This window comes from Meleagris gallopavo, chromosome 1 (genome assembly GCF_905368555.1).
Source record: "Meleagris gallopavo chromosome 1, MGAL_WU_HG_1.1, whole genome shotgun sequence".
Classification (NCBI taxonomy): domain Eukaryota; kingdom Metazoa; phylum Chordata; class Aves; order Galliformes; family Phasianidae; genus Meleagris; species Meleagris gallopavo.
In genome coordinates, this window is record NC_139404.1 from 56,652,547 (window position 1) to 56,677,404 (window position 24,858).

General features: G+C 45.4%; 2 protein-coding genes and 1 long non-coding RNA gene across 8 annotated transcripts in view; 1 reads left to right on the forward strand and 2 right to left on the reverse strand.

Moving 5' to 3' along the window:
• Nucleotides 1–15,644, reverse strand: DENND11 (DENN domain containing 11). 5 transcript variants are annotated; one of them, XM_085228968.1, is made up of 10 exons: nucleotides 15,306–15,642; nucleotides 11,122–11,208; nucleotides 10,576–10,675; nucleotides 9,411–9,569; nucleotides 8,550–8,703; nucleotides 8,155–8,293; nucleotides 7,567–7,698; nucleotides 7,225–7,375; nucleotides 6,740–6,808; nucleotides 1–5,692 (listed from the first exon to the last, which is right to left on the reverse strand). In XM_085228968.1, exons 1-10 carry the CDS (start codon nucleotides 15,547–15,549, stop codon nucleotides 5,497–5,499), a joined length of 1,431 nt encoding a protein of 476 aa, XP_085085094.1. In that variant the 5' UTR covers nucleotides 15,550–15,642; the 3' UTR covers nucleotides 1–5,496. The 5 variants fall into 5 exon arrangements, 4 of the variants coding, with proteins under 4 accessions (XP_085085094.1, XP_085085109.1, XP_085085101.1 ...); XR_014884593.1 differs by having other exon boundaries at nucleotides 5,605–5,692; nucleotides 6,740–6,804; nucleotides 15,306–15,644; XM_085228983.1 differs by lacking the exon at nucleotides 9,411–9,569 and having other exon boundaries at nucleotides 15,306–15,643.
• WEE2 (WEE2 oocyte meiosis inhibiting kinase) overlaps nucleotides 10,653–24,858 on the forward strand; it is a 20,427-nt gene continuing 6,221 nt past the window's right edge. Inside the window, exons 1-4 of the mRNA XM_085228960.1 lie at nucleotides 10,653–13,027; nucleotides 18,501–18,870; nucleotides 21,880–22,076; nucleotides 22,259–22,307. Coding sequence (XP_085085086.1) covers nucleotides 12,531–13,027; nucleotides 18,501–18,870; nucleotides 21,880–22,076; nucleotides 22,259–22,307 — 1,113 coding nt within the window. The 5' untranslated portion in view covers nucleotides 10,653–12,530. The remainder of the gene's footprint in view (nucleotides 13,028–18,500; nucleotides 18,871–21,879; nucleotides 22,077–22,258; nucleotides 22,308–24,858) is intronic.
• Nucleotides 23,877–24,858, reverse strand: part of LOC146545340 (uncharacterized) — a 7,458-nt gene continuing 6,476 nt past the window's right edge. For both annotated transcript variants that reach the window (XR_014884595.1, XR_014884597.1), the window contains one exon: nucleotides 23,877–24,712. This is a non-coding gene — a long non-coding RNA (uncharacterized LOC146545340). The remainder of the gene's footprint in view (nucleotides 24,713–24,858) is intronic.

The window sequence follows — 24,858 nt, forward strand, 5'->3', positions numbered from 1 at the left end:
TTTTTTTTTTTTTTTTTAATAGTCTCACTTTAATTGCTGAAAGGAAATGTTATTGACTTCAGCAAGGTTATCTGTTGGCTTTATTATAACTTACAAGCTTACTTGATTCTGCCTTGTTTACCTGAGAACAATTGATTGTTATTTTTTCCTGATGTGATTGGTGTTTGTACATAGTCTCCATGCCTAGTCTAAATTCATCTGTTGATTCTTTGCTATAGTCAAAGTAAGGACATTAGTGGATTGATTTCCAATCACTTTCTTTAAGACAACATCCTGGCTGCATGCTGCTGCAACAGCATCCTCTGCTGTCAGCGTGCTAAAATCAAAATTCTTTGAAAAGGCAGAAACAGATTGGTTTTCTGGTTGATGCTGGAACCAAACTGCATGCTGACCTTTCCTTGGCTGTAGTGGGAAGAAACTCATTAGCTAAGCATTAAACCCTTTCTTGACTACGATACAGGAGAGCAGAGGCCTGTTAGATGTTCTTAATGATAGTGCTGCTTACAGAGCCTGCATCGAGCTGTCTTTATTTGATCTGCACTCACAAGTGCCCTGCAGCTCCCTGGGTCACTCAGACACATTGGCTGTGCTCTGTTCTTTTTACTTGCCACGGAGACACCTGGAATGTTGTTCTGCCAGTATCAGGGGCAGTTCTCGCCAACTGAGTTTTTCCTGAAGCTGAAGCTTCTATAGGAAAATCAGCAGTGTTTTTGCCCAAGTAGCAGGAAAGACAAGGCAGCAGCCATTTCAAAAAGGTAAGCTTTAATTGTTTTAAAAAATACCTATGTATTAGTAAGCACTTCTACTACACAGCCACACCACAGGCCTATGGGAACAACCACACATCTGCGAGATGCAAATAACACCAGAGCTCTTGTAACTACAACCAGCCTGCTTAAAGGGGCTAAGTGATACCTACAGCTTCTGGTTCATCTGGATCATTTCATGGGGAAAATGATTCACTCCCTTACCTACTACCAGATCCATGGCTTCTGAACAGTGTGATTCTTTACTCAAGGGTAACCAAGAGCTCTTTTCAGACCTGGTGCTGGTAATGCTGTGCTGATGTTGAAGTACCAAGGCCAGTCTGAAATACAGGCTGATACTTAAATACTTATATCAATGCAAGTTGGATAGCTTATTTAAATATCATTCAAGTGATTTTTTTCCTCTTCCTTCACAATTCAGAGGTCTCTCAGTATGAAGTGGTTCTAAATATCTGAATTGCAATATTCAGAGGGAAAGATGTGAGGAAATCGTAACATAAAATAAGTGGAGGCTGAACCTACTACCTACAGTATAGAGGAAAGGACTCTGTTCTCATGTTTCTATCTGGCAGCAAGACAAACAGCTTTATTTGTATGAACCCCAAGACAAGGAGGAGGAGAACACTGGGTCCCACTCCGTGAGAACATTTATCCTGGCTTCAACGTACACTACATTCTAGAAGGGCTTAAAAGAGCGTATCATAACTAAAAATGAAGATAACAACCTAATAATGAACCAGCCCAAGGCACCTGTTTATTTTAACCACAATTAGTCATTTCCATTTGAATGGCATGCTGCATTAATCAGGATCTGAAATCCCAGTTCGCTGCCATTAGGCCATTTTGTGATGTCAAAAAACAAAAAAAACAACCCAAAACCAACAGCAACTAAATTAGAAGTTTCAGCTGTGATGAGAGAATTTAGGGTAGTTAGCATGCTATGTAAACACAAGAGGGCAGAGTACTTTTGCCCTGCTGTTTCAGAAACCACTCCCTTTCTCCCTCCCAAAGCATGTCTGTCCTTTGCCCCATGAGGGCCATTGCTACTCCTAACTTCTTGCCAATGAACTTTGGCACTTAAAATGGAAGAACTGTAATAGCAACGCTGCTTTACTTGGTGAGCATGTACAGTAAAGTTACTTTGTTGAAAAGGTGAACCTCCTTTTACCCTTCAGAATGCTGGGTAGGAGAGCTCATTTTCCTCTGACAGATGTCATCATTACCTCTAACTACTTAAGTAACTACTTAATTTAAGCTAGAAAAGAGTGTGTTAGCATGTGTCTAAGATGAATCTGAAATCTAATTCAGTACAGTGCCTCCTTCCTAGCATCCACTATTGTTCTTAGCTGTATTTGGCTCAATGCTGCTTGCCCTACACTTGCAGTGAGATTTTCTCATGATTTAAATGTCTAATGCTGTATATCACCTACTGAGACTTAAAAAAACTAGCTTTACCCTCTACTCCAGATAGTAAAAATAACAATAATTCATTACTTAATTACATGTGTCTAGTGCAACTAAAGATGCAACTGTGAAGTTCTTGCTCTTGCCTGTAATTGCTGTACTAGGAAGGCAATAGGAGAAAGAAATATACCAGCCTGTTTACTGGGGCACGGGGTAGACATGGTTTCTAGAATCACCATTTAACTGGCCTCTGATCACTTACAACCAACCAGAGATGTCATACCAAGAGAGTAAAGGCACCACTGTAAAGGCAAAGTACTTTAATTGGAAAAGAAATCTTACAGTACTTGTCAATATCCTACCTTATGGCATACTTTTCTTTCTCTTTTAGTTTAAAATATATCAAATAACTGACTCCCCTCCAGCTGCCAGTATTCAAAAAAGCAGCTATTAATTTCCAAGGAGGGGAATTTAAAACGTCTGTATTTAATTCAAAGTAAAACAGTTAGTTAGCTCCTGAACAGATAAAATTCAGTGAAATTGGTTCAAAAGCTAGGAAACAAAACCAGCCTGTTAAACAGGTCTTAGTGGCACAGGCTATAGCCATTCTTTTGTATTTCATACTGCTCTATCTAGGATTTTCTGTGTGCAACATCAAGTAAAAGCAGTATCGTATTAGGAAAAGATACTGCAGATGAAGAGTTTCATTTGCAAAGAAACAAATGAGGAAGGCTTTGGATAGATAAGTCTTTTTGTTCTGTTTTCTATTTGGATACTTCTGACTTCCTTCCAAGAAAAGCTGTAGAGAAACAAAATTACAAGAGCAACATGGGCTGTAGCTATCAAGCTGGGATGCAACGTGAATGTTACTTTTACAGTAACCTGCTTGCTTTGCTGCTACTGCACCCACACTGGCTGACAACTGAAGACCTAGTTTCTGAAAAGCAGAGGTTAAATAAAAGTTAAATGATCAAGCCAGGAGGTTCTGCTTGCTGTCTCATGGCCCTGATGTTCTGGCAGCTTGTGAACAAGGTGCTGTAATGCAGTTTGTTAGAAAAACTTTGAGGCTTTGGAACTTCCATGACAAGTTAAAGGTTTGTTCCTGTTTGGTTCAGCAAAAGAATTATTAATACCAAAGAGAACAGAAAGTCATCAACAGCTGATCACAGCTAAGCTACACAGAAAATGAAAAGAATTGTTGGAAAGTAGTTTCAGTTCTTTTTTTTTTAATATCTGAAGGAAATGAAGTCACAGCAATATGATGTATGCCAAACGTCCCCAGAGGTCTTCACTGCAGACAGAGTGTTAGAATTGAAGTGGAAGCTAGAAGGCATAGAGGTGGTGAGTCACTTTTATACCATGGGTGTCAATCTAAAAACAAAACCTTTCCTGAATGAAAAACAAACAAACAAAACCCACCAAAACTGGCAGTGTAAGCAACAGTGTTTTCCCCTGTAAAAAAGCATTCCAAGTCCTGAAAAGCAAGACGGGGAGCAACTGTTTGGAAACAGATCACGAGAACATAATCCGCTTAAGTTCATACCAATGAACTGTGCAATAAATCTTGTGAGGCCTCTGATTCCCACATCTCATTGAAACTTCTGAATCCACAGCAAGCAAAACTATTCCTTTGCTGCAGATAGCCTTCAAGAAAAAAATGCCAACCTCTTTCCTTGCAGAGGGACACAATCCATAAGAAGTCCACTTGGGGAACACTTGCTTCACTTATTTTTAAGAAGAATTATCAGGTGAGACATCAGAGGTTCAGCTGCTGTCTCATTGTATAAAATGCTGTGGTAAATGTATAACACTAGCTACAGTTTGCATTTCTACAAACTGCAGACAGGCTCTAAGGTGCTGAAGTCCCTTACGGTAGAGGGAGCAACTAAGTAGCTATAATGGTAGTTCATGAAGGAACAGTTAGCTTAAAGCTGATGCTACTACTGGCTAAAGGATTTTGGACAAAATACTATGTCACACCTACAACCATAGTTCCATTCTTGGACTTTGCGTGGCAAAAGGATTACCCTTCACAGGCATAGACTTTCTGCAGGAAACCTCTGGCCCTGTATAAACTGAATTCTGCTCTTTCCCCAGCAAAAGAATGAGAAAATGCTGGTGTGTCCAGGTAGAAAAAGGCTTACTGTTAGCCATTGCTTCCAGCCAATTAGCAACACCAAATTCCAGGGGAACCTCCTATAAGCCTTAAAGTCATTCCAGCTAGAAGGTCACATACTGCTTTCTGTCTCATACTCAATGACAAGGACAGAGGAGGCAGTTCTGAAGGCTGCTGGACAAAGGAGGAGTGGCAGACAGTGTTGAAACAAAGGAGTGGCAAGTACTGTCTGCTACAAAGGAAGAGCTAGTGACATTAGGGGCATACTTCTTCAAAGTGATCCTACCCAGCATCATCCGAACTGAGGCTGGCGAGCATAGCACTGAGGCGACTCAGTGGTTTTGTGAGGACATCTTGCTGGTTTGAAGATATTAACCCAAATGAGCAGGTTCAATACAACTGAAAACCAGAGGAAGTGGAAGGAGGGATGAAATAGAGATAGTGCTCTTTTCCAGCTGTGAGATAGGCAAGTATAGTCTTATAGACTGTTTGTATTAAATGCTGGAAATGAAACAGTGCCACTCTGGTAAGCAAAGTCATAAGATCCTATAGCACCCCCTCATCCCAAATTTGTTTCAGTCATTGATGAGGAAGGGTGGCTTTCTTCCACTTCAGCTGCTAAAAGTTTGGTGAGGAGTGTTTAAAGGAGTCCTGGTCTTCATCATTTGTTTACCTGTCCTCACCCGTAAACATGGTGGAACAGGAGATGTTTTATGATACTGGGACACTAATAGCCTGTGCTGAAACTCTCTTCAGTCAAGTGGAAGAGGGAATGACAGTAGAGTTTTCCAGCCAAGTCTTGAGAGCTCAGCGGCAGCATTTCACATTGGTCCCCATCAGACAAAGTGCTTTCCTGAAGTCTTCAGCCCTCACGCATCCAGAGTAGGCAAAAACCTAGCTCACTGGCACCAGTGAGGGTTGGTGCAGAGATGCCACTTGGTCCTATCTAAACAAAACAAAAAACACAAGTGAAAAAGAATAGGAGATGAAAACAAACAAACAAAAAACCTGGAGTGGGTACTCTTTGGGGAAATCAAGGGGGTAAAAATAGAATCACATTTTCTTTTAAATTATAAATACTTTCCATATAAAGTTATTAAATAAAATGAGATCCATCCAGTGGCCGTGGTGAGTTCCAGTGATGCTCTTAAGCAGTGTCTGGTAGTCTTTAAAAAGTGATCTTTGCTCCCTGTTTCTCTTCCTCTTGGTTTAAGTGCAGCAGGGGTTGTCAATGACTAACATAACATCAATGCCATACACTTCCAGTAGGTCCATAAGGAAACTTCGATCCCCCTGGGGATCCAGGCCCATGCCTCGTGCGTGGTCAGCTGTCAGGGTCTTGTCCTGGCTGGCTGACACCTCCATCAGTGTCTGAAATATGCGGTTGTTCTGCTCCATAAAAAACCTATAGGATAAAGTCAGCTGAGATGATGGCAGTGAACCCCCAAAAGACAGCATATTTACCAAACAGGCAACAGAGCACCAAAACTGCATGTAGGCCATTGTAATCCTACTATCTTTGTGATACTGTAGTAGTTTTCTATCCATCCAACTTTTAATTTACAGTGATGCTTCTATCTGGCTGATTTGCCGTAGCCATTTGCCTCTTCAGAAGAAAGCAACATTGTAAGCTAACATGTACTTTGTGGTAACTAAGTGGGTACATCAGACCTATGTCTCCCAGAGAGCAAAGGAGGAAACAATGTTTTTATCCATCTAGCATGCCACTGAGTAAATAATTCTCCATTATTGGAGAACACAGCAGTAAGAGCTACTTCTTACCTAGGGCTTTCCTAGGAATACGCACGGCTTTGCAAGAAAAGTTCTGACTACACCTGTGCAGCACAACACTTAATTTCTGCCCTGATGGCCTAACACATTTTCATCCTATAATTTCTCAGCAGCTGCATACTGTGACACAGTAGCAACAGGCAGTGAAAAGCTTCAGAGGTGTTACAGGTTTGGTTTCCATCTAATTCTGTACTTCACATTCTACACCCTGTTCTGGTTCCTCTGTTTCCCATTTACAGAGCCTGCTGCACCAGTGGGCTGATTCTCCACACTCAGGTCTTACCTCTGCACTGTACCTCCCCCACAGATGTTGGTGCTTTCCCAAGCCACGTGTTTCTGGCATGAGAAGTCGTATGGTGCTTATGCTTTCAGAACTGGGAGGGGATTCTTGCATTTCTGATTACGTTTTTAAAATTTCCTTTCCCCTTCTAGCATTTAAAAGACCCCAGTGGAGACAAACATGGCTGCTTTTGGCTTCTCAAATTGCAGGGAAGGTGATCTGAAGAATAAGAATCAGCTTGGCTCTTGGATTCCCCAGGGAACATGGAATTACACTGACCATGGTGTTTCATAATATGCTAAGCAAACACAACATGAAATCAGTGAAATGTGTCTCTTAATCCCAACAGCGACCAACTAAGCATTAAGAGTAGCCACTCACAAGATGAAAAGATCCTCTTCACAGGAGCTACAGTCCTCACCCACCTCTTGAGAATACATTAACATCTGCCTGAGAGAAGGGAAACAGATTAAATACACATACCTCCAGTGAACCCGAAAGCATTACAAGCAGACAGTTAACACCAAAGACTTCACATCTGTTTCTTGGAGACAGTCCAGTTAGCACCACTGCCCCAATATCTGAGGCAACAAGGTAGTCTTTATAAGGCACTGGGCTAGAAGTCATGCCATAAGGGTAATATTTTCACTTCTGCTATTGATCAATAATACATTGCAACCTCTGCTTCACCAGTTCACTGGTGGAGTTATTATATGTGTGCAGAGTACCCAAGGACTCTCATACTAATTAGCTACAGTGGAACCAGAGCCTCAGGTGAGCTGAAGCAGTAGAAAATTTGAATAACAGTAAGACATCCTACATCACATTCCTGTCAGAACCAGGTCCACTCAGATCTCTGTTATTACCTCTGGTCATTAAGCCGTCGGTATTTTTCCTTGTCAGCACTGTTAATTTTCAGGAGTGGTTGCAGATGCTCGTGATGTGTTTTCACATTCTGGTTGTCTACGTAGACATCATAAAGATCGCGTTTCTCCTCAAAGATCTTTTCTGTTGTACCTGCCAAAATCAGATGGGATTTTTCAAAACAGCATATTGCTTTCCCTGCAGACCAACTGCTCTCTCCTGCTTTTGTAGATAGTTAATCCTAGCACGTCTTATCTCTCAACAGTTTTAATCTACAGCTTGGAATCTCTAGATATTTTGCAGCCTGAAATTAAAAAAAGGTCTGCCAAATCCCTCATACTTACAGGCCACATATGATACTTCTGTCTCCAGCATTTCTATGTCTGCCACATTCACATAGAAGAATGGTTTGGATTCTGGGACAGTTCCTCCAAGACCAGGTAGAGAAACGTTGGCAAGGCAACAGCAGCAGTACACTGCAGATGAGAGAAATAAGTGCTGAGATGCTTTCAGTATTCCCTGCAAGGGCATTGGGAACCTTGCTTACTCAGTTCTCCCACATGCTCTTATGTAAACAGTAGTTAGAGCTTTGAAACACCCCTGGACACCAGAAAATCTCAAGTGGGAATGTGTTATTTTGGATAGGAAATAATCAGTTCTCCCACCAGAATCCCATGTTCCAGATTCCACAAATTCATTCAGCCGTCTTATTTTCCAGTGTTTGATAGTGCCAGGTATGCCTTTAGCCCAAAGACCTGAAGAAAAGTGTTTTGTAAAAAAAATAGATATATTCAAGGCAAGCTTTATCCCCCACAAAGAATGGCTGTGATGGATTTTTAAGACCTGCGTGATGTCTCTCCCCTCAGTACCCACAGGCAGTTTGGCAGCTCTTTACCCTACTGAGTAGCTCTGTGGTGTCCCTGGAAACATACCTCTGTAGCAGACAACTCCAACTGGGGGTGGTGAAAATATCAATATGCGCTTGCGCAGCAGGGCAAACTTCCAGAGGACAAGAATCTGCTCACCAAAGAATTTGATGAACTGAGACATACAGCCAGCAGGGTGTGTGATCTGCAGGTGGAGGGAAAGGGAAGAGAACAGCTTAGAGGTGACACAGGGACACATGCACAGATGCTAAGTCTAAATGTGGGAGCAAGACCAGCACATGGCAATGACAGAGAACTGCAGCTTGTAATAGCCCAAGTCAGTCTCATCTAAAGCAGCCTGCGAAGTGCTGGAGTGACTTCTTTCATAAAGAAGTACAAGACACCAGTAAGGAGCAGTAGCACAGTGCATGTTCCCACAAGCCTCAGAGCACCTGCCTCACCTTCATCTCAGGATACATGTATCTGTGGATGGACGGCAGCCAGTGGACCGGCTGCTGGGAGGTGGTGGTGCCTTTGCTATCAGGGAGAACACCTTTCTTGTCGTCATAGAATGCCTCTAGATGGGAGTAGTGCCCTGGCATCTCCAGCTGGTGTCTGGAAGAGAAACGAAAGAAATCTGTAGTACCTCCAGACTCTATTTATTCAGTGCCTTGCCCCAAGCCGGTATCTGCTTTTGGAAGTAGCAGAGGAGCCCAGGCAATTGCACAGGCAATCCAGAAGGGCAGTCTGTGCATGAAGAGTAACACCAGTTTTCTGTGCAATGAACAAGCGGGACTGAAGCAGACAGTGAACTGATTTATGCATAGGACTGATCCCTTTTCAAATCACGCTCAGGTAGAATCAACTTTCCTTTCTACCAAACCCATTTGCCTGACCCACTGACCAGCTCACTGAACGCAGCTGAGGCAAGCACTGAGCCAGAATCATAATGATGGGCTTAGAAGCCTCTTGTGAGCTCTCAGTAAAATAGTTTTCAGAAGGACGAGAAACTTGTCCTCTCAACAAGAGGACACTAACTTCTTGTCCTTTCCCCTAACAGTTACATCCCCACAGTGCTTCAGAAGAAGTAGGGTTTGGATAGCATTTGATAGCCTGCTAGCAGTGAAGAGACTGCTGCTAGATCAGTTCCTTCATCCCTTCTCCGTTGTGAATTGTAGCCCCTCTCTGGTGAACCAGACATTCAGCGAAGTTAGAACTCAGCATTCCACTCGAGTTCTCACACATCTGAGACCGCTCTCCACTGAGGCAATGCTACCTTTCCCAGATGGGGAGCAGCCAGTTCCATCCCCAAGGAAACTTACCTGACCTGGTTCTCCAGGAAGTGCATGTACCTATAAAGCAGGGTGTAAGAAGGAGACAGAATCCCCACAGACTTCATACGGGCACCACGCTCTAACTCACTCTCCACAGGCATGTTGGCAAAGCAGGCCAGGCCAAAACAGAGCCCTTTCCGGAAATAACTGGGGACAAACATTTCACAGAAGAGTTAATGTTAACAGAAGGGAAGGGAATGAAAGATAGATATCCTACCAGCAAAAATACTGATTTTTGGAACACAGTTCCTTCTATAAGAAAACCCCTGAAATCCCACTCTGCTATCTGAAGCGTTGAGAGCTGGCCATCAACAGGACTGGACCATGGAAGGGTAGAGTTTCTAGTGCTGCTACCACCAGCACTACCACCAACCACATCACAACATGGCAGCAAGGAGGGAAAGAACTTGAAAGACCAATAGGGGATGCAGGACCCAATCGACACAGTGCAGTTCTTAGGAAAAGCCTGGAATGCATGAGGCTGTGAGCAGAGTCTAGCTACTTCGTCGTATTTTGGGTGCCAGCATGTGGAAGCATACTCCAGCTGAGTGCAAATCTACATGCCTCTGAGAAAGTAACAGTTACTCCTAACCAAAAGGAACAGTAACAGTGCTATTCATTGCAAAACATTGCTGCATTGCAACAGTGGGCTAGTAGAAGCGTGAGAATGCAGAACTAGCCATCAGTCTTTCCACTGTAGGAAGAAACTAGAGGTGAAGAAAGTGACTGAGGACTGTTTATCACAGTTAAAGGATCCTAAAGTGCTGACAGAATTAAGAACCATAGAATTTCTAAGTTCTGATCCCGCAAACTTCTTCCTATTTTACTTCTGCCATTCTCTCTCCTTCACTATAGGTCTCTGCTGACATACCTTTGCATTGCAGTATGATTTGCCCAACATTTGCACACTCATGAGAAGCTGGCTGACCTCCACAGCCACAGCTGTCACGCAGCAGATCCCTACAGCCAGCTGGTACTGGATACAATATTGAGTGTATCTGAACAGTATCTGGCTTAGTGCAGCACAGGTCAGCAGCAGTGCAGTGCAGGAATTTAATTTCATAGGTGGTGTTTTTCTTGCATGTTCTGAGTTAAGGATGGTGATGTAGAGCCAAGAGAAGGAAGAAGTAACCCAGCTCAGGCATATACTCACATGAAGTCTGACTGGATTTTGTGGGACCCACTTGCCATGGATTTGAATTCCACGCCTTCCAAATCAATATCTTGAGGTAAACACCACTCCACCATGTTGCCTGCAAATAAGCACATTTATTTGGGTGAATGCAGACATGGTGCTTATTAGTGAAAGGTCAACACCAGCAGTAGCCAGATCTATGTTGGTAATGCTGAAGCAACACTGGTCCTGAACTCTCTCTGTCCTGGACAGAGGCTGCAATACTGCATTGCACTCTACTGTATCTCTTGCAAACTTCACTTTTTGCAGCACAACACCCAGGTACTAGAGAACTGTTTTGGAACTTAGTGCTATTTTGTGTGTTTATCCTTTATGTGCTTTGTCACAGAGCAGCTACTACTCTACCTCTCCAGGTACTCTGATAGTGGACAAGCTATAATATTGATACAGAAAGAACCCTATGTGTAGACTGCTGCCCCATAGGATAAGTTTATGTGATAGATCATAACATCAGTATCTTCCTGTGGCTATGCAGGGTAGGACAGCTGAAAGAGAAGCCCCTACCTAAGCCAGCATCCTGATCATCACTACTCCTTAGAATTTCTTTTCTTCTTTTTTTTCTTTTTTTAAGGGTAGGAGGAGATCCAGGCACTGCACATTTTGTACATGCAACAGTAACCAACCAAAAAAAAACAAAAAAAAAGCACACAGGTTACATGTTAAATAAAGATTATCACACTGATGTCACCCAACAACCCAGCCAGACAGCATGCAGTTGTTCAGTGGAAAGGGCCACCTGAAGAGCCCAGTCCTAGAACAGATGGTATCAGAGAATTTGTAACAGGTCCCTAGAGCAAACCAAGACCTGCCTTGCCATTACACCCCTTCAGAGCCTACCTTGTTCACCTGGACACTCTTACTGCAACAACACATGCTCTAGGTTCTGCCAGTAGTTGAAACATGAATTTGAAATAATGCAACTTAGTTTAAAAAAAACAAAAGATACTTGCTTAAAGCAATGGCACAGGCACTCATGGGGACAAGCATCCCCCTGCATAGACACTGCATACATTTGGAAGGGCTCTACACTTAGCCGAGGCTGTTAGAAATAGAGGCCTCTGATTTAAATATCTCTGAGACCTGTCTGCTGTGTTATTACTCATACTGCATAAGTACATGCATGCAAACTCACATTGAGTTGAGCTGTTGACATTTAAAGAAGCTATTTTTTTCTCCCCACGGATATTGTATTTAGCAGACCTCCCCCAGCCCTGCCTGGCAAGGACTTCAAAAAACAACAGCATGGCACCAGGAGAGATGTGGTACCCAGGCTCTGCCTGCCCACAGGCACACAGCTCCCCATGGGCTGGCTGAGCCATGCAGCTCGTGCCATCCCGTGCTCTGCCACAACGCGCCTTTGCCTTTAACAAGAGTGAAAGGCTGGCAGAGGGAAGCGGTGACATCATGCCACTGCACGGTCCCCTGTAGGTTTTGCATATTATATATAGATATTGGCTTTTGTTCTGTGGGTTTTTTTTTTTTTTTTTAAAGGCACAGGACCCTTCCTTGACAGAGTAAGGGAATGACTGTTGCCTCCTAACCACAAGGCTGTGGTTACAGCTAGATCCTCTTTTAAGGCTTGCACCACAGAGAATCACGCGTCGGTCATCAGCTCTATATTAACGTATCAACAAGCAAGAGAGCACCATGGAGCAAAGGAAAGTAACTTTGTTTTGTTTATCAGGAGCTCTGCTATCTGCCAGGTACGGAGATGTTGGTGTGGACAAAGCTCAGACAACCTGTGCGCTGCAACGCTGAGGAAGGAAAAGGCATCTTGAGCAGATTCTTATCTGCTGCGTACCCACAAGACCTACTGCATGTCACATAGCTATTTATTCTGGGCTCTGTAGCTACAGGCTGACATCCACAGCCCACACCTGCGCTCCTGGCAGTTCCTCACACCGCCGTGCCCTATGAATGTACAGGCGACGTGGCAGCCAGAGAGCCAACGCGGAGATAAAAAGACTCAAAGTCAGTCTGGTGAAACAGAGCAAACAAAGGACGCGGCGGCAACTGCCAGCCTGCGTGAGAAACAGGAGGAGGGAGGAGAGCCACGCTGTGGAAAAACAGGAAGCATTTGCTGCATACGGCAGCTCTCATGCGTGCAGGAAACTCTCCAAGTGAGATCTGAACTTGAGAGAGACTGGCAAGAGACAAATCTGGAGATCTTCTGGGAGCTCTCCCAGCACCAGGTCGGTCAGAAACAGCACTCTCAGTTGCTGGCATACAAAGTTAAGGATGTTCTTCCAATTCTGCTCTTCTTTTCTTCCCTCTCACCAATGACACCAGCACCTGATGACTGCAGTAAAGTCACCACCTGGCCATCCTCACCAGTAGATGTTTCCCAAGGTCTTCAGGGTGCTGGTCCTTGCACTGCTTCTGTGTTGTACTGGGACAGGAGCTGCACCAGGTGAGAACTCACTGTGTTATGGTTCGGTTTCCCATGTGGAGGAAATGTGGAACAGAAAATCAGAACACTTACGTGCTTTCTGGTGGGAAACTGATTCCTTCTCTCACTTCTCCCTTATGTTTCCCATTACTCCTATCACCCATTAAGCCAACAGGCTGTGCAGGAACTCCACAAAGTTGACTATTATCTCCATCACAGAAAGAGGGCTAAGAAGGTTCAGCCTCTTTTCCAGTATTCCAAAAAAGTGAAAGTGGCATTGAATTCACTTCACTTTTTTTTTTTTTTTTTAATCTCCCTCTTAAAGCAAAATTTATTGTCCTGTTTCTTTTTCTTACCTTCCCAAGGCAGTGTAGGAGAGCATTGGAGCCTAATGCCAAGTAGGTCACACCTACCAGATATGTCCCAGCAGCTGCCCAAGGTAATCTTGGGTCTTCCATTACTGTCTGCCCCAGAGAACAAAGGCACTGGGAAGTTCAGCAGCCTCACGGAAGCACCTTTTGACCGCAGTCTTTGTGAGGCCGTGTTGGCACAGACCAAGTGCTCACACTTTTTCAAGCGTCAGAACATTCTCAACACTCTACTCCATTAAGGAGAGGGCTGCTCCAGGGCAGGGAGCAAAGAGAAGCCAGCACGGTTGGCTCCTGGCCTGCCACCATTCTGCTCTCCCTGTAACAGCCACAAGGAGGTCTCTGTTAGGTCCAGCAGGTTCACTGTGCTGGAAGTGGGGAGAGCACTGCTGGGTTAGAGGCTGCCTCTGACTTCTAGGTTCGGCACACAAAGAGTCCCAGGGACGCTGGAACCATATTAGTGAGTTGGCAACCCCATAACCTACCCCTGTGAGCCAAGGACGTGCACTTGCCAGAAATACCAAACTTGTGGTCCTTTCAAATTTAGGAGGGAAGCTGCTAGAGCCTTTATTAGTGCAGTCATCACATGTTCCTTCTACAGGAAAAGATCCCTCATGCTACTGCTCGCTGGTATTTGAGTAGACATTGCCAGGAGTTCTGCCTTTCATGTGCCTGAGCAAGCTTCCATAGTAGGGCTGCTGTGCTTTTCCTAGGCAGCATCAACCTGGTTTCAGACACTGTATGGATGATCTCCTTCAAGTCACATGCAGGGACCAGGCACCCTTATGCACATTACAGTGACATGGTTGCACAACCTGACGTGGTTGACCAGAAATTTCTCTTTCCAACGCCAGCAAGCTCCTCTCACTGCAATTCTGTTTTGTTCTGGGTTTCCGTCCTCTGTGGGGCAGTTTGCCTGTGGAGCTGACATCTCAATACGCTCCTCACCTGGTACTCCTTGTGTTCACCACCAGCACTGTGTGGCAGCAGCACACCGACCCTCCCCAGACACAGCAGCCTGTTCCTGGGCAGATGACACCACACAAACTGCACATCAGATGTGAGAAGAGCTGTTGCCCAACTCTCCCTGGACTCCATTCAAAGCAACAGCTGGCCCAGACAAACTCCTGAGAAAGCCAAGCTTTCTGCCAACCAGGAAACCTCCCCAATTCATAGAAGGCATATGCTGTCAGATCGAGAGAAACCTGCTGCCACCATCCGCACTCTGCTGTGTTTTGGGTACTTATGGGAAACACCTCCCTCCCCATCTCCAGTTGGAAAGGCAACAGCCAACCTCGGTCAGTGTTTTGCTGAGTCCCAAGCCTGTGACCTCTGGACTCTCCCTGTGGCAACACAAAATGGGTGATGTTTTGAGAACCCTCGGGTGTCCCAGGGCACAGCAGCCACAGGTTGGCAGTGTGTGGTCCGACAGCATCCTGGGGCTCCATTCTCCACATTGCTTCTGTGGGCTGCAACTCCGGGCAGGGTCAGCATTCACTTTCAGGGCCTCCTCTGAGCTCAGCCCCTCCATCAACAAAACAACACAAAACCAAAACAAACCAGCACGCTTTACATCAGAATTATTTTGCTAGGAATTTCTTAAGCATCTGTCGACAGGGAAAGAAAAAAAAAAAAAAAAAAGAAAGAAAAAAAAAAAGACCGTGTTTCCATGCCGGGCTGTGGGTGCGTTGCTGTGCCTCCCACGCTACTCCCAAACTTCCTACGGGCCCCGGGCCGTGCCCCACTCCTGCCAACACCGCAGGACCGCTGCCGGACGCAGCCACCGGCCGCACATCATCACGCAGCCGCCCGTACTTACGGACGCGCGAGGGCAGCGCGGCTCCGCCGGCAGCCCCCGGCAGCCCCACGGCGACGGGAGATGCTCCGGGCCGCCATCTCCCCTTCGACCCGCCGCGCCCGCCCGCGCTCACCCGTGCGGGGGTCGAAGGTGACCACGAAGACGGCCACGATCTGGTCTTCCTCCGCCTCCGCCCGCGGCGGCCCCGCCGCCTCCGCCTCCTCTTCTTCCTCCTCGCAGACCCACGGCGCAGCGCTCCAGCCGCCACCGAGCCGCCGCCCGCCGACGCTGCCCGTCTCGGCCGCGGGCGGCGGCGCGGATACAGCCGGGCCCTCGGCCCAGAAGAGCAGCGGCGCCTCGTCCGCCCGCTCCACCATGGCCGCGCCGAGCCCAGCCGAGCAGCGCCGGCCGCCGGCGGGAGGCGGCTCCGGGGCGGGGCGGGGCGCTGCGGGACGCGCCCACAGGGGACGGGAGGGGCTTATCGGCGGGGGTGGGCGGTGCTCCGTGTGGCCGGACGGGCTCTCCTCACGAAGGTCCCGCTCTTCTGGGGAGCGTGGGACCTCTGGGGGCTGGCGATACTGTAATATATACGTTCGCATAGCGGAAACAGTTGTCGATGCCCCATCCCTGGAGATGTTCAAAGCCAGGCCCTGGGCAGCCTGATCCGCTGGGCGGGCTTTAAGGTTCCCTCCAACCCAAGCCAATCTGTGGTTCTCTGAGTTCAGCTCAAGACAGAAACATGGGGACACCAACATACCCAAGGAACCCGCAGCGGCCAGTCTCAGTGTAATTACCACCTTCGTTATGCTACCACCATTAAGTTTAGCCCATTTCCCTGGGAGTTTCTGATTAATTGGATTACCCAATTAAGCAAGCCACAATTAAAGGGAAAGCATTGCCATAAAGACTTTAACTGCCCAACTTTTTGCCTGCTGAGCTCCGAGCTCTCAGAACTCCAATAAGGAACTCACGATGCAGCGCCACCAGCATTTCTTTTTCTGTGACGTCCGTGTCCATTCTCTGTGAGCTGTGGCTCATCCAGTGCCAGCACGGGCACAGCAAAGTCACCTAGCAGAGCTGTGAGCGGCTGTGGGTGGTGGTTGGCAGATGGAGGTATCTGCAGCGGGTGATGGACAAGGAAGAAAACCAAGAGCCCTGCACAGCGCTTTGGTGGTGTATGAAGGATTTTAAAGAAAAGCCAAATTCTGCTTATACCCATATTCGTTGCTCTCACCACATGGGCAGCGCCAAGCTGTGCTTTGAGGCATGTTTGTCTGCATGTTGCTGCTGACAGCTCGTTTCTCTCTCTCTGTGCAGAGGTTAAAAGCAAAGGCCCTCTGTTTTTGTACTTCACCAAAATTAACAGATCCCCGTCTCAGGGAATGTGGCCATCTGAGGAGGAAAAAGCCTTCCTCTGATGAAGCTCTAAGAATCATAGTATCATAGAATCCTTAGAGTTGGAAGGAATCTTTAGAGGCCATCTCTAAAGTCCAACTCCCCTGCAATGAACAGGGACACCTACAGCTAGATCAGGTTGCCCAGGGCCTTATTCAGCCTTGCCTTGAAAGTCTCCAGGGATAGAGCATTAACAGCATCAGTAGGCAACCCGTTCTAATGCCTCCCCACCTTCATTGTAAAAAACTTTTTCCTTATATCCAACCTAAATCTCCCCTCTTTGACCTTGATGCCATAGAACATGAACCAGGAACATGGTCTCTGTATCTTTAAGCGGTCCTCCAGGATAAATAAGTAGTAAAAACAGTGGATTTTAGTTAGATGTGAAATGAGCCTTCTTCACACTCAGGTTGATATTCCTTCTTGGAGCAACTGCTTCCCATAGCCCCTGGCAATAACAAAATGCAAAAATGCAAAAAATAAAATAAAATGTTTGTGAAGGGCAGTGGGTACAACACTGAGCACCTGGCATGTCCTCCTCACAGCAAGTGAATGGCCTGCCACAGCCTTAGCAGGCAGCTTCAGATACCTGAATGCCCTCAGTTCTGACTAACAGGCCAGGTACAAGGGCAGGCTGACCTCGGCTTGATGTGTCCCTTTGTTTTCTGGTGGGAACCCTCCTTAACCTGTGCACTGGGAAACACGTGCTCATGCTAACAAATCCCCATCTCTTCTGGGCTGTGATCACTTCCAACTTCTGCGTGGCCTTCCAGCAGCTCTCCCTGATGCTAAAAGGCTTCTGTGACCTCATTCCCAGTTCATTAAAGCTCATTCTGGTTCTTCTTCGAAGCGTAGGCTCACAGAGGTGGCAAGTGATGAGCTTTACACTGAGGCTTTGTCCTTTACTCACTGAGCTGTAGTGGCTGACCTGCACGTGCCATTGGCATTGGCATGGCCATCCTCTCCTTTCCCAGGGCGCGTACATGGAACCCACATACAAGCCTGTGTATTCCCCCTCACAAAGTCTAGCACATTAAAAATTAGGCTGCTAACCTCCCCATGCAGGCTGTAATGCTTCCCAACCTAACACACATCTAAACGCAAGAAGTTAAATTCAGACCTAAAAAAGAGGAAGCGCTGGACCCATCCCCGGCAGATCCAGCATTTATGTAAGCAGAGCCCACGGAGGCTCCATCTCTGGTGGGATTAACACAAAGCAGCCTGCCTGTCAGCAAACATCACCTCCCCACAAAGCTGAAGAAGAGGAGAGTGTGCAGAAGCAAAGGGATGACTCAGAGCAGAGCTGGCTGCAGGCACAGCATTCATGGCCCGTATCAAAACCCCAACCAGCAGTACAGGCAGCCCTGCACAGGTGCTGCTGAGCTCCAGCTGCTTCCCATTAGTGATGGTCCTGAGGTGTGGGGTGGTTATAAATGCGCTGGGGTGGGAGAGGGGCTAGTTGTAGGGTGGCTGGTGGCTTCTTGGGGTTCTCTCTGCTTTTACAGCTGTGTGTAAAGGGAGAAACATTTTGTAGTTCAACAGAGTGAGAAAAGTGAAGGGAGGGTTGCAGTGCCTTGTTCTGGGGGGTTTGATGATTTAGTCTTTGTGATGGAGTAGTGGGTGAGGTTCCCATTGAGGCTCACTGAGAAAGGCATTGACTTCTGAGCTTTATTTGACTTATACCAACAAAGTGAAAGCCCTATCTGTTATGTGAGAAGTAGCTGGATAGGGTTAAATGTGGGGATTTGGGGATATTCCTTTATCAGTGTGGTTAAGTGACAGCTTTGTATGCTCCATGCCTCTGTCTGTAAAAGGCAAGGGAAATAGACACAGGGAGCAAGGCTGTTAAGTTGGTCTAGGTGAAGAAAAGGGCATCTAAGCTGACTGTAAGTAATGCTGTCTTTCTCTCCTTCTGCTCTTCTCTCTCCACCAGGCAGACCAGGTTCTGCTCTACCAGCTCTATTTCATATGGTGAAATGGATGACTGGGAGAACAACAATGACTTCATTCAGAGGCTGGATTTTTCCAGCTGTGGAGAAGAGGGTGAAGACAGAAGCATTAATGAGGAGGACACACTAAGTTCCAGCCCAATCAAGAGCTGTGACTTCCAGAAATGGAACAGTCCTCTCCCTACAACTCCTCACAGGAAGTTCAGTGAGATTTTCCTGAGCAGGACTAAATCCTGGATGAGCCCTACCCTGAAGTCCTCCCCAGGTGTGAGCAGGACCCATGGCAACGCAGAGACACCGCTGCACATCACCTGGAAGAAGCTGCAGCTCTGTGACACCCCACACACTCCCAAGGTACCAGTTTGCATTCCTGTGTCTGGGCAGGCAGGGGCTGTGGCATTACTGGGGCACTGCTGTATGTGTAATATGGGAAATCTGCTGCTAGCTCTGTGGGAAGTAGGGTTTTTTTGTATAAATCCTTGTTGGCCTTCTACTCTTCCATTAGAAACTGGGCCCACAGGCTCCTTAGCTGATTATTTTGTAAATGTGAATAGAAACCTGTGTGTGGGAGCAGGTTCCTTGACACTTTCCAAGTTGTTGTTGTTGTTGGAATTAATTAATTGGTACTGATTCAGCCTGAGTTAAAAAAAAGAAAAAAAAAAAGAAAAAAAAGAAAAAAAACAAGCAGCCATTTGCCTTGGCTGTTGGTTCCTGCTCTATGTAATGGGCTGGACACATGTAGCATCTCTGTAGGCAGTGTGCACAGTGCTCCCAGAAGGATAAATATATCTTTGAGGTGCTAGTTACATAGGGGCAACTTGGAGGCAAGCAGCTGCCCTCGCTGTCTGTTCTTTCAGCCCATTTTTGGATACAAGTGGGTTTTCTCTTGATGAGAAAGTTGGAAGTGATGCTGTTGCTGGGGTGTAATCTGTCTGGTGGAGCTGGAACCTTTCCCATCAGCTTGTTGATCATTGATGCTGCTTCTATGTGCATGGAACTGAGCTGTCCAAGGAATCTGGGGAAGGCAGAGCTTTGTTCACAGGATGACAAATCAACATGTGCTTGTGAAGGAAGATCTACCTGTCTTCCTCTGCACCACTCTTCTCATGTGTAATTTACCTACAGGTCTGGCCTCTCCCTATTTTCTTTGAAACTTCTTGTATGAAATACAATGCAACTGATGCAGTCTTCTGTAAGAATGAGTGTCAATTCAACGCCACTTTCTGTGTTCCTAGATAACTTCTGTTGTGTGCACTGGCTTTTAGCATTCAAGATTTGCAATGCCATGTAGCTCTTACAGGCCTTACAGTGCTCCTACTCTGCTGATAGCAAAGAGCAATCTGACTGAAGTAGCACACACAATCAGTCCCTTTAGTACTTCTGAGCTACAGTTTGATTCCTAGCCACCTAAGGATTTTGGTTTGTCTCCCTCCAGAAACCTGATTAGATGGGTAGAAGGCTGGCCCTAACACCACGTGTGATTACATGGTCATATAGGCTCAGAGCACTGCTCTGCCTCTTTTAAGGGAGAAGTGACTCTAAAGGGCCTTGCCTCAATAATTTCCTGCAATGGTCCTTTAAGAAATCTTCTTGAATCTCACACCAAAATAGGCGAGAGGCCTAGCATTTGCCTTCCAGACCAGATGCACTGCTGGTAATGCTGAGTGCTTTCAGTGTGTGCTCCTGCATTCAGCACCACTGTTGGCTGGATGCTTTAAGACATTGTAGCCTCTTAACAGCAATTGCACCAAATCAGCAGGCTTCATTCATTTGTGTTTTAAGAGAAATGTCTTTGTTTCTCAGTACACTGCAAAAGACAGGCTCTAAAGGGCCTAAATCTGCATGCAGCGGTGGCTGGCAGTGTTGACCATGGAATATTTGAAAGAAAAAGAGTAAGAGCAGAGCCACACCTGCACACAGAGCAGCACTGAGACCCTAGGTAGACTGCATGGCAGAGTAGGCAGACAATTACATTTTATGAACTTACTCAGTCCTCAAAACTGCTACAGCTAATTATGGTAGCTGCCTTGTTTTACAGTGAATGTTAGCAGCAACTCTCAGATGATGCTACTGGAGACATGTCTGTCTCATACTGAAATAGAGCCCCAGTAGAGCAGTTGGTAACTGCATGCATGCAGCAGGCTGCAATGGTATTTTATATTCCCTCTTCAATTTGTGTCTAAACTAGAACATAGCCACAAGCCTAGAGCTTCATACTGCTTTTAATGTATCCATATGCAGAGTTTTTCCAACAAGAGCATGGGTGTATAGGCTGGACCTTGAGAAAGTGATTGAGAGGAACTTCAGGGCTACAGTAAATAAGTGGCTATACTTGTCAATATGGTGTTGAAATAGAGGGATGTCCCAGAAGTAACCATATCCCTGAGTGCCACATTAGTAGGTGGATACACTCTACTGTGTAAAGCTCTTTTTTTTTTTTTTTTCAGTTGCACACCAGGGAAAAGGGGGAAGGAATTCCAGTTATGATCTGGAGCCATGTCTTTGCTCGTGAAACCATTCTATAGGACCAAAAAACATATCTTGATCTTCATGGTGGAGTGTTCTTGGTTAAAAGACTGTTTTTAAGAGCATTTTATCTAGGAGGAAGAGATATAATAAGAGCCCCTTTAGGAACAAGTTAAAACCAAATTGAATCATGAGACTTGTGTCAAAAAAGCTGGTGGTTATAAAGGGGTCATATCGCTGTAAAAATAAAGTAGACCTTTCCATTCCTGGATCAAGGCTGGGTGCTTCTCTTAAGCTAAGGTTTTAGACAGGGAGACTGAAACCTAGTTGCCTGTCTTTTGCAGAAAGGTAAATTAAAATCCAGAAGTTCTGAAACTGGAGTTTCTCTTTTCAAGGGAAACAGTTTTCTGGCCACCTTGCCAGCAGCCATACCTAAATATTTCTAGTGACTTCCCCATGGTGATGCTGCTTACCACTGGGGAACTGGAAGGGAACTTGGGTGGTGCCCCATCTCACTTTCCTGACAAACCTGTCCTGACCAAACTGATGCAACAGTCCAGGCTTGACAGAACTGGGTCTTGTGTTAATGCAACTATGGTGCAATTTCTGTGGCTCTGTAGGTGGGGAAGGTGAACGGTTGGTTCCTTTTGAGCTTGCAGAAATGGCTCTGCAGCCTAGAGAGCAGGAAGTGGTCTGAAAAGGTTTAGTGAAGAACTCAACACTTTATGGAAGGAGAAGAAAATTTAGGACTTGGTGTTTAGGGTTTTAGTGATTCAACTATTTTGAGAAAGGGATCAGTTTCCTTTGATTTGCAGGATAGCACTGATTTTATTCTGACTTTATGGTAACAAAGATATCTTGCTGGCTCATCTACTTCTCTTTCTTTCCTCAATATAGACCCTGCTATCAAAGACAGCTTTTCCTTCACCTGGGGCAAAGGTCCCACCCAAAGGCTTCAGACATCTGAGATTTACTCCTGGTGCTGACTTGGATGACTCTACTCAAGCTTCTCTTGTCAACATTAATCCCTTTACACCAGAATCATACCGACAAATGCTCTTTCTTCCTAATGGCAAGCGGAAAGCCAGAGAGATGTAAGTGAACTGCTCTTAAATAACAGGTGGGAAGGAGTTAGTTTCAACAAGACTAGTAATGAAAGATACATTTTTAGTACTCAGGCTTATTTCCTAACAATGATATTTGCTAACAATGAATTACTCACTTCAGTAAAATATATTCAGTGATACATGTAGACTTTCCTGAACTTCTGTTACAGAAGGAATCCTGATCTAAGAGGCCAGGTAAAACAGGAGCTACCTACCAAGGTGAGTGCCTCTGCATAATCCCCCCTCAATATGATCATAGATGCTTATTGAGTCTTAGTGCTTGGTGAAACTTACTCAACTATTGGGGTTTAAATTACTGTGTGACAGAACATGGGTACCTGTAATAGAATAATTCTGAGCTGAATGTCTGATGTTAAGATTTGAAATAGCAAACTTGGAAATGATTCCTCAAGGAAACTTGTGCCAAAGCAGATCTGAAACTTACACAAGTAATTCTAAAACTCATCCATTTTGGTCAGTAGGTCATGTAATGGTTTGGGCTCCTTGGGGGCAGGGAGTAATTACTGTATTCCTATATTGAATTACTCTGAATAGTGACTGTACCTATGTGGTTTGAAGGAGCAGGTGTATTGCTGTAGCTATGAATCAGTGCAGTGAACATCATTGGATGTGAATGTTATATAGTTTCTACATTGCAAATAATATATAGACCTGTACCACAAAAAAAAAATCTGAATGATTCTGATGTGGATGAATATTGAAGGCTGAACTTCAATTGCAGTAGTTGCAATGGCAAACTCCTGAAATGAGGCAACAAATTCCTGAATGTCCCTCAGTAGGCAAATGTCTTTGCTGTAGGTTTTGTCAGATAAGTCAAGAGGATACTTCTAACTTTAGCGTACCCCCCAAGCAGTGTTTCATGCTAGTTAGCAAACTTGGCCACCTTGCACCTCTATTTTGTAAGAAAGCTGAGGTAAGGAGAAGGGACTCTGCTGTGAGACCAGCAGATCTGAGGAGAGCCTGGCTCCCACTGTGACTTAAGTGATATCAGTAAATGCAGAGCTACCTAGATTCATGGCCTCATATACCTTTGTTTTTCAGACTTGATATAGCAAGTTTTGATCAGCTGAAAATCCCACTCTGACCAGTGCATGAATTTAGCTGTAATGAGGCCAGCTGTGATTAAGTGTTAATCTGGCTCTCCACTGAATCTTTGATGCTGGAAAATGAGCTTGGCATACCCTAGTTGAGCCTCTCCTGGCTGATGTCCTTTGCTCTCCTCCTGTGGCTGGTCTTTGGGGTGGTCAGGAGAGGTGTGAAAAAGCATTTGGACTTCTCGTCCACCCCACCAAGGGCTTTCTTATTCAGCTGGGGCTGTCTGTGCATTTTGAAGACTTCACTATACACTTCCTGTATCTATGGACCAGCAGACAATCTTAGAGCATGAAAATAAAATTTGCTGGAAAACCTCTATGGCAGGATGTGCTGGCTGGCTATGGGGCAAGGAGCAAGATAGAGTGTGCCCCTGGCCAGCTGGCAGAGCTAGCTCCTGCTATCCTTACTTCTCCACTTCTCATCCTTGCTGGCTTCTGGAAAGGAAGCCAAGTCCAAATCAAATCTGTATTCAGGTGAAGTAAAAATCTCACTTTTCCTGAGCAGCACTTTTAATCGGATATTTCTTGTGTGTTTTGTGACTGTGAAATACCTAGGCTCACTCGAAGAATAATGATACCCTCTAGTCGAGAAAACTGGTATTGCAGAAAACCCATAGCTGTAGCTTCTCTAGCATGTGACATTTGGGACTGTTTCTTTAGAAGAAAGTCTCAGTTTTTGTCTTACTGAAACATTATTCCTGCATTCATTTTAACCATAACTGAAACAAAATTGTGTACTAGAAGCTATATTTATTTCCTGAGCTAATACATAGCTGCCTTACACCTTACAAAACTTGGCCTGTTGTGAAGAGTTGCTTTTTCACATGGGCCACATCTTTCTGACTGGGGGACCAAATCCTCCCTTTAAGGTCATGTTGCAGTCTAGCAGGAATCACAGCAGCAGTTTTTGTGGAAAGTAATGTGCAACACGAGTCCTTGTCCCTGTAAGGGGTGTAGAGGGATAAAGGGAAATCACATAGTCCAGTCTCTTGTTCTCTTCATGTGCCATTACTTTTTTTAATCTCTCCTGCTGGTAGACATTACTCTACAAGCAGTATCAGCATCTTCTATTTCTCTGCTGACTGCTACTGTAATAATGTTCTAGCTGCAGGCTTTTATCCCTTGGTAGAGAAGTGGCACTTGATGAGGAAATAGCTGGGAATACAAACACTCAGATCTGCTGAAGTACAGTTAGTCAGCAGCTGTTGCTTCAAACCCAATGAGAGCTTCAGCTGGTGCAGAATGTCCTTGCTGCAGGCAACTTTGACTGCCAGCGTAAAGCAGGTTTTATGTAGCTGGGGTAGCACCAATTTCTCCTTAGCTCCAAATAGTCAATAGTTCTCATTTAAACCCAAGCTCAGAACATGAGTGATGGATACAACAGTGCTGGACTTCCACATATCAAGTCTGGTAACAAGTCTTCTCAAGTCTGCAGTAGCTGAGCAAAATACTTTCTGCAGTTCTTCCCTGTTTGACTCCATCTGTTGTGGATGTAGGAGCTGGACAGAGCTGCCAAGAGAAGGGATGTGATGTTAGTAATCCAAGACACATACAGCCAACTAAACTGTTTCTTTAGTCCTTAGCTGCAATTTCTAACCCTATGATTAGAACAAATAAATTTTGACTGAACTGGACCAAGGAAGCCTTTGCTAAGT